The 7,990-nt window shown below is 36.6% G+C and overlaps 2 protein-coding genes across 4 annotated transcripts in view; both read right to left on the bottom strand.

Moving 5' to 3' along the window:
- Positions 1-4,994, bottom strand: part of LOC107700404 (inactive serine/threonine-protein kinase VRK3-like) — an 8,720-nt gene extending 3,726 nt beyond the window's left edge. For all 3 annotated transcript variants that reach the window (XM_016502038.1, XM_016502039.1, XM_016502040.1), the window contains exons 1-14: positions 4,603-4,994; positions 3,773-3,871; positions 3,576-3,680; positions 3,400-3,501; positions 3,090-3,185; positions 2,817-2,951; positions 2,565-2,620; positions 2,412-2,478; positions 2,236-2,317; positions 1,179-1,281; positions 973-1,065; positions 757-889; positions 552-672; positions 68-126 (exon numbers count right to left, since the gene is read on the bottom strand). In XM_016502038.1, the coding sequence (XP_016357524.1) occupies positions 68-126; positions 552-672; positions 757-889; positions 973-1,065; positions 1,179-1,281; positions 2,236-2,317; positions 2,412-2,478; positions 2,565-2,620; positions 2,817-2,951; positions 3,090-3,185; positions 3,400-3,501; positions 3,576-3,680; positions 3,773-3,871; positions 4,603-4,765 (1,414 nt within the window). In that variant the 5' untranslated portion in view covers positions 4,766-4,994. The remainder of the gene's footprint in view (positions 1-67; positions 127-551; positions 673-756; positions 890-972; positions 1,066-1,178; positions 1,282-2,235; positions 2,318-2,411; positions 2,479-2,564; positions 2,621-2,816; positions 2,952-3,089; positions 3,186-3,399; positions 3,502-3,575; positions 3,681-3,772; positions 3,872-4,602) is intronic.
- A 1,568-nt stretch (positions 4,995-6,562) lies between these two features.
- The window catches only part of LOC107700406 (trichohyalin-like), a 4,241-nt gene continuing 2,813 nt past the window's right edge, over positions 6,563-7,990 (bottom strand). The window contains exon 3 of the mRNA XM_016502046.1: positions 6,563-7,119. Within this exon, the coding sequence (XP_016357532.1) occupies positions 6,740-7,119 (380 nt within the window). The 3' untranslated portion in view covers positions 6,563-6,739. The remainder of the gene's footprint in view (positions 7,120-7,990) is intronic.

Raw genomic sequence — 7,990 nt, 5'->3', positions numbered from 1 at the left:
CACACACACACACACATCTTCACTAGCACTAAACACATAAAGTGAGAATAGAAATATGCATGCTCACCTGAAGCTTTCTTCTGTTTGTAACAGTAACTCACAAGTCCAGGGATATCAGAAATATACCTGTAGGCAAGCAGAAAACATATTCAACTTAAAAGCACATAATTGTAGCCTTACCTCTGTAAAGTGGTATGTTTTCATTCTTGAAAATTCTACATCCAGTAGTAATGTTCCTTTATGATTCTAAATGCATATGGTATGGTTAAATAGTCAGTTAGCAGACGCTTGTATTTAAACTGATTAAAAGTACACTCAATAAAGGGACAGTTTTTCTAGACTACGGGCCTTTTGAAAAGCCAGTGAAAGCTCTTGGCTCATGGATTCAATTTAGACCAATTTACCTTCTTATGTAACTGACTTAAAATTGTGACCAGTCTTGCAGAAAAAAAAAAATGGATGACTAACTTGTAAGGCTAGTTTAAGCAGTTTATGCACCCGGTCTTTCTTGAATACATGCCTGATGAAGGTGTTTTTGTGATTTTACTGACCTCTCCTTCTCTGCAGCAATAGCAGAGCTTGTTTGAGAGTGGTGACTCCAGGGTAGTGAGCCTGTCATCCAATACAGCATACAGTACCCCAGAGACTGCAGGTCACTACGACAAGAGGGACCTGCAAAACACCAATGGGCATGCAAATTAGACTTGCTTTCTTATATGGATAATGTAAATAATGCAATAAATAACTGATGCTCACCAGCCCCCTTGTGAGAATCCATGCTGATGAAGTTGATGTTACCCTGGTGTGCAGTGCGGCTACCCTGTCTGTACTCCACATGCTTTCCACCAGGGCAAAACCTAAATGCATGACCAAACCCTGACAAGAAAACCTACAAAACACAAACAAACGCTTTAATACTTGAGTATTATATAGAGCATTTGTGTTCAGTTCATAAGGGACATGCTTACTGACCTCTGGGTGACTGTTAGTGTTGATGTAAATATTTCCTGCATGGATGTCTGCATGAGCATATTCCTTCTCGTGAATGAATTCAAGTGCATCCAACTACAAAACACATACAAGCACACATACTATATACACAACCTTTTCACTGAGAATGGCATGACTATGGAAATAGCATCAAATCTGGGAGTGAAGTCGTTTAATAGCACACTCACTAGTCGTAGTGCAAGCTGGAGAACAGCTTTCTCAGACAGAGTACAGTTCCCTTCATCCGTGACTGTCTGTAGAGTTTGGCCCATGCTAGGAAAAACTAAAAACCTGCAGGGAGGTGAATATGGTTATGATTAGATTCCACAATGAGGTCATATTCATTGAACCTTTTTTATCTTTACACACAATCATAAAATGTGGCACTCAGTCGGGACACAAGACTATGAAAATCAGTGAAATACAAATCAATGAACAAAGACGCCAGTCTACAAAGACTAACAATAATACAGATGGGGTGTGGAAAAATTTATGTAAATACATTCCATAATTTTTAATCAGATAAACTGACAACTTGCAAAATGAATTGCTGTTGGCTGTAATTCAATGATATGTATACAGTTTGTTCAATGATAAGGAAATAATATACTGGCTTCAAAAACCATTTTTGTAATGTCAATTTAATTACTTTTCTAACACAATGTAATGTCTTGAATTATCTTCATTTGGAGGCTTTCCTCACTATGTATTGGCATCTATTATATATGCACTTCCATTCAAAACTTTGAGGTCACTAAAATTTTTTAAATGTTTTTGAAATAAGTCTCTTGTTCTCACCAAGCCTGCATTTATTTTATCAAAAAATACAGTAAAACAGTAATATTGTGAAATCTTATTAGAATTTAAAATTGTTCTCTAGTTTAATATACTTTAAAAAATTATTCATGTGATGGCACGGTTGAATTTTCAGCAGCCATTACTCCACAATCCTTCAGAAAACACTCTAATATACTGATTTAGTGTCCATATTATCAATGTTGAAAACAGCAGTGCTGCTTAATATTTTGGAGGAAACCATACATATTTTCAGGATTCTTTGATGAATAGAAAGGTCAAAAAAACAACATTTAAATTAAATAAATTACTATAAATGTCTTCGTGACATTTATATTCAGCATCCTTGCTTCTTTAAAAATTATATTTTTTGAGCCCAGACATTTGTTGTAGTAGTGTAGTGTAATATTCTATAAAAGTTTCTGAACAAAAGGATACAAACCCACATACCTATATGCTTCATGAAGACCAAACCCTACACAGGAGGGAATCCCAAGGAAGTCCAGTTTGTGCAATTTCAACCATTTCTCCACTATTGACAAAGAAAAAGAAAGGTGTGGTTATAAGCCTGTAGCTGCACTAAACTGGGTCTTTATGTATCCATTACAAGTGCTAAAATGACTGACCTGCATCAGGTTTGGCTGCTCTCAGATGGAAGTTCTGTTCATTAAACAGCTGTCCCTCTTTAGCACCCTGAGGAAGAGAACACAAAGTCATCAGGACCTTCCTCACAAACACATGCACACAGACAGGCTACATTGTGTGAACACAGCACTCACCAGTCGCAACATGTACTTGCATTCATTTGAGTCTGCGTGCTGATTTGCCTGGCACACTTGATTAGAATAGACAGACAGACAATATTTAGATTCATAAGCCACATTTAATGCATTGCTGTTATCTTTATCTTAATCATCTGACTTTATCATCTAAATCATCTGAATGATAAAAGGATTTAAGATGCATAGATGGATGCATTCACCCACATCTCATTAATCAAGACCGCAAGGTTTGATTGACAAACGCCTTACCTGCATATGTAAGATCTAATTCTGTATGCCACAGAAGTTCAACCAGCTTCCATTTTTTGCTGGACTGGTCACAAACCACTGTACCCTCCGGGACAGGCTCAACAGTGCACACACGCTTCCTGGCTTTGCATTTGGCTAAAACCCCACAAAATAACAACATTTTGCCATTTAGTATGAAACAAACTAAAGAAATGTGAAGTAATCACTTTTAGATCATGAAACATTTTTTTTATTATACATTGAGCAGCCTGTCCTCTATACAGCGCATCTTACATGGGCTTTGAATAACTGAAGATGTTTGCTTCGCCTCCTTGTCTTTAACCTGGGGGGAAGCCTTGCATTTTCGAGGTGACATCGAAGACGTCTTATCTGAAATAATGCAGCACACCAAAAACTTCAGGCCAAACCTAATTAGTAATTTACCTAAGTAATTAGTAATACCATGTAAAAATGATTACATTGGTAATAATTTGGTCATATTTGCAATTTACTACATGACTGAGCAAGAAAATCTGCTAAAAGAAAGCTACCAAATCTAAAGTTTAAGATAATATCCAGAGTTTCCCAGTACACAACATCTTACCTGGAGTTTGAAGTGTGACTGAAAAAGTTTGTTTCACGTCCTCTTGTTCTTTAACCTGGGGGGATGTCTTTCTTCTTCGTGGAGATGTCAATGACTTCTTAACTGAAACAAAGCAGAAGTTTTTCACACAAAATCCTCCAGCATTCAAAGTAATAATGTGAGTTTAGTGTGTCTACCCGGGGTTTGAGTTATTATGGCCGATGTTGTCTGTGACACTTCTTCCTCCTCTTTAACCAGAGGGGATGCATTTCGTTTTCGAGAAGTTGGCAAAGACGTCTGATCTGAAATAAAGCAGTCATCTTTCACACAAATTCTAGCATGACTACAAAGCCTTTGTTTCTACAATAGAAACACACAACACCCTTAGACTCACCTAAAGATTCTGTGGCTGTGCCACTCAAGGTCTTCCGCCGTGTTGAACGCAAAGGTGGGCGATTCAGTGTAGATTGTGAGGAGTCTCCAGCAGAAGTGACTACAAAAATAATGTAGATTACTGTGTTGCCATGACTCATTTTAAAAGAAGCAACTGAGGCCAGAAGGAAAGCTCAGTCAGATGGCATATACATAGATTTACAAGTATTATGCATATACTACCATTTAATGTTGTTGAAAGAAATCTCTTACGCTCACCAAGGCTGTATTTAATTGATGAACTACAACTAGTAGTGGGGGGGGAGATCTCTCAAGTTATTTTAAACAAATATGATTGGTTTATGTCTGATTAACAAATATCATAACGATGCACTGCATATATATAACATTTTCAATCTTTCAGTTAAATGCTGATATTACATTAAGCCCACTTTGAAACCTGCTACAACTAGACAACTATGGGGAGTTGGGAGATTAACTAAATGACAAATGAATCATGAAAACTGGACCAAGTTATCGCCTGAATTTACGTATGTATCAATAAAGAGTTATATTATCATTGTAAATATGAAGCAAGCAAACATTTGGTCCACTGAACAGTTGTAATGTACTCAAGTATTTAAGTTGCGATGAAGACATGAATCAAAGCATTACTGTATGTCATCATGACCATTCGGCTGTCTTTGGTTGCTTTACTATATTACTAAATTATATTTACTATATTTACTTATATTGATAAGGACTCTCAAGCAAAACGAACTGTAGTCCTTGATGATGACACTTTTCGGATAAATGTAATTAAAATAAGGATGAACTAAAACCTGTATTTACCTTCAATGGCGCGCACAGATGAAAGCACAGAGCTTGGATGTGGTTCGGATGGCTGTGAAGCTACAGCTTCTGTTAGCTCTTCTGGCAGTTTCCCACCACATGACGGACAAAATCTGAAACCAGACTGTAACTTCGAGCCACACTGAGGACAGAAATTCAGCATTATGATGGCGAATTAGACGGGCTGGGTGGAAATGTCCAAATGGTCTGACAGTCAGGACCAGAAGAAAAACTCTTCCAACGATATTTCCAAATGTTGTGACTCGGAATCAGCCTTTTGCTGCTGCGACCGAAGCGTCGTAACTGACACAAATCACGTGATCATTTGCAGCAGCCGTATTACGGCAGGTGGTTGCCGTTTTTTACAGGATATGTGAGACGAGCAGTGTATAAAAATTGGCACAGACTAAATACTGGGTGTTTCAGGTCTGACGACATGAAGCGGGCGTGGTTTGAGCGCAAGGTCAAGGAGCATGCTGTGTGTATATATATATATATATATGTATATATGTGTGTGTATATGTATATGTACAGGGTATGCTGTGACATCTTTTTCACATTGTTGAGTTATTAATATGAAAATTATTCTTTCCCAATTATCAATGTGCCACATGAGTTTTTTTTTTCTTTCCCCACTGTTTAATGTTAGACGTGATAATCATTCTTGTTTGAAATGCGCGAAAATTAAACAAAGTCAAGATCTCCGCAGGTCGTGCCGCTGTCACACGTTCGCGTGCTTCACACGGAGCGTGTAAACTGCGCATGCTCCTTGACCTTACGATTAAACCACGCCCGCGTGATGTCGTCAGACCTGAAACACCCAGTATTTAGTCTGTGCCATAAAAATTGCCTTCTTATTTTTCCTCACACGTTTTGGCTTCTGATTAAATTACAGAAAAGTCATAATTTCCTAATTCCTATAATAATGTTTGACTACATGACTTTATTTTGCTGAACAATTAACTTTCATAAAAAGTTGTATGTTCCACAGAAGAAAGGTCATACCGATTTGAAATGACAGAATTTTTTATTTGTGGGTGAATTATCTCTTTAAATCCTACAGATTTCCCCGCTCTCTCTACCTACCTTGATCATTCTGTTTTTTTAACATTTCTATCATCTCACCTAAAACTTGAACACTAATCTTTTGCTGGCATGCAAGCACTAGTATATCCTCTGAGATGCTAAAATCGTTTTTTTTAAACACCATCTTATGTGGCTAGAAAATTTTGGTAAAACTATATCAGGTTTTTACAATAAATAAAAAAAAACGTTACTGATTGATTACTGAGTTACTAACCCTCTCTCACAGGGTTAAAACCAGTACGATCTCATAAAACATGCTTTCTGTTTTGACAGAAAGGACATATTGGTGGATCTTCTCCTTAAATTAAAAACTTGTGTGTGATCCTGTAATGGCCTATTCGGCAACGGGTAGACAATCTGGTCTCATTGGTTTAAAAAAATGTTAGAAACTTCTTGATGCTAAACTATTAGTTTTTGAAAGCTTTGAATAGATGCGTGTAAAAACATGTTAGTTCATTTAAATTTCTCTTCACAATAAATATTAACACTGTATCCATCTTACCAGCCTTCATGTTAACCAATACTGTCAACTCAAAAAATAAAAATAAAAGTGACAATGTGATAGGTTATCAACTCTTGTGCAGGAATAACAAAAATGGCACAAATGACTGTGAAAGGACATTTGCTGTAAGTTTTATTTTTATTCCCAGTGCAGAAATGTACAAAAACACTTGGAATACATTCACACACTGGTCAATTTTGGAACGAACATTAACTTTTTGTGTTAACACTATATATATATATATATATATATATATACAGCATGAGTAGATTTAATGAAACTGATTTTCTAGATATCCGACATGAAAGGCCTTATTATGAATCTCTATTTTAACGGCAGGTAATCTATAATTCGCATGCATGTACGTGTTTGAAATCCTGGTAGGTCAAGGTAAATTTTAATTTAGCTAAACAAAATACAACATCCCTGGCATTTCCCCCACTCCCACAATCCAAATCAATCTTGTAAAAATAAAAAGGATAAAGAAATAACTATCTCCCATAAAAAGGAAAGCCTTGTTTCCTTGTGAAAAGGACATACTGAAGTATATCAGCAATTGTAAAATCCAGAGGTCTGTCCCTGCGCATGAGAATTTTTCCAAGAGTCCAGTTCTTGTTTCTGCTTCTCCAGCTCCTCTTTCTCTTTCTGAATCTCCTCTCTCTCCTTCTGCAGCTCCTCTTTTTCCCTCTGGAGTTCATTCTTCTCCTTCTGGAGGCCTTCTTTTTCCTTCCGCAATCTTGCGTGCTCCTGCTCTTGTTCACATTTCTGGTTCTGAAGCACTCTGCGTTCAGCATCCATTTCACGGAACTGCTGCAGTAACTCCTTCTGCAGCTGTATGCTCCGCCCCTCTTCCTGCTGGACACGCCTCAACGCCTCTGTCAGCTCCCGCTCTCTTTCCAATATACGCACACCCTCAGACCACTTAGCACCTAAGGGACCAACAAATTGTGAAATTAAAGCTCTTAATATAGGCACAGAAGCATAATCAAAGAACAACTGCAAGGAGCTTTGTGCTTTATTACTTCTGATAAGAAACAGTCTCAGTTCTCAAATTCGGTCCAATTTATCAGAAAATTCAAACAATAAATGCCATTTTGATGCTCTTAAATGTGCCATGACAAATCAATTCCACAGCGGTGTGAGTCATCAATTCCACTTTAATAGTTTATTCATTAATTTAATAGTAGCATGGAATAAACATAATTGAAAATCAGAAGGTATGTGGAAAGACAGTACAACTTACCAAATGTATCATGTGTCATGTAATTACTCAATTAGCGCTTTAACCGTGGAAACACATTAATAAAACAGCGCGTGACTGATCAACGTCACTTAATGTTGCATCAGGAGTTATCTAGTGTTCCCAGTTCGTTATTTAGCTACAAAAATGGGGAGCTTAGTTACTGTTATTTATATATGCATGTTTGAATAAACTTACTTGAGTTGTAAACAAACATTTCAGTTTCATTTCAGTCGAGTGTGATTATTATATTTAAAAAAAAAAAATAGAAGTTGAATATAATGGGTTCTGTTGTCAATTTTAACCTCCAATACTGTGATAATGTACCAAATTATAGGGTTCCCTGTACAGTTTACAGCATTAGTTTGGAGAGATTTTTTTTCCCTTAAGAAAACCAAACTACTGGTAGATAATATCATTTTGAATAATCAGCTATCAGTATTGGCAGAGAAATTTAGTACCAGTGCATCAATAGTTATTAGTATCATTGTGTTGTTATTAATATTTTGATATAATAAGAAAATTATAAAGTTTTAGTATTTTTGTGCATATATATATAT

Source organism: Sinocyclocheilus anshuiensis, unplaced genomic scaffold, assembly GCF_001515605.1.
Source record: "Sinocyclocheilus anshuiensis isolate Anshui unplaced genomic scaffold, SAMN03320099.WGS_v1.1 scaffold154, whole genome shotgun sequence".
Lineage (NCBI taxonomy): Eukaryota > Metazoa > Chordata > Actinopteri > Cypriniformes > Cyprinidae > Sinocyclocheilus > Sinocyclocheilus anshuiensis.
The sequence above is the reverse complement of the archived record's forward strand: the minus strand, read 5'-3'. Positions and strand labels throughout refer to the sequence as shown.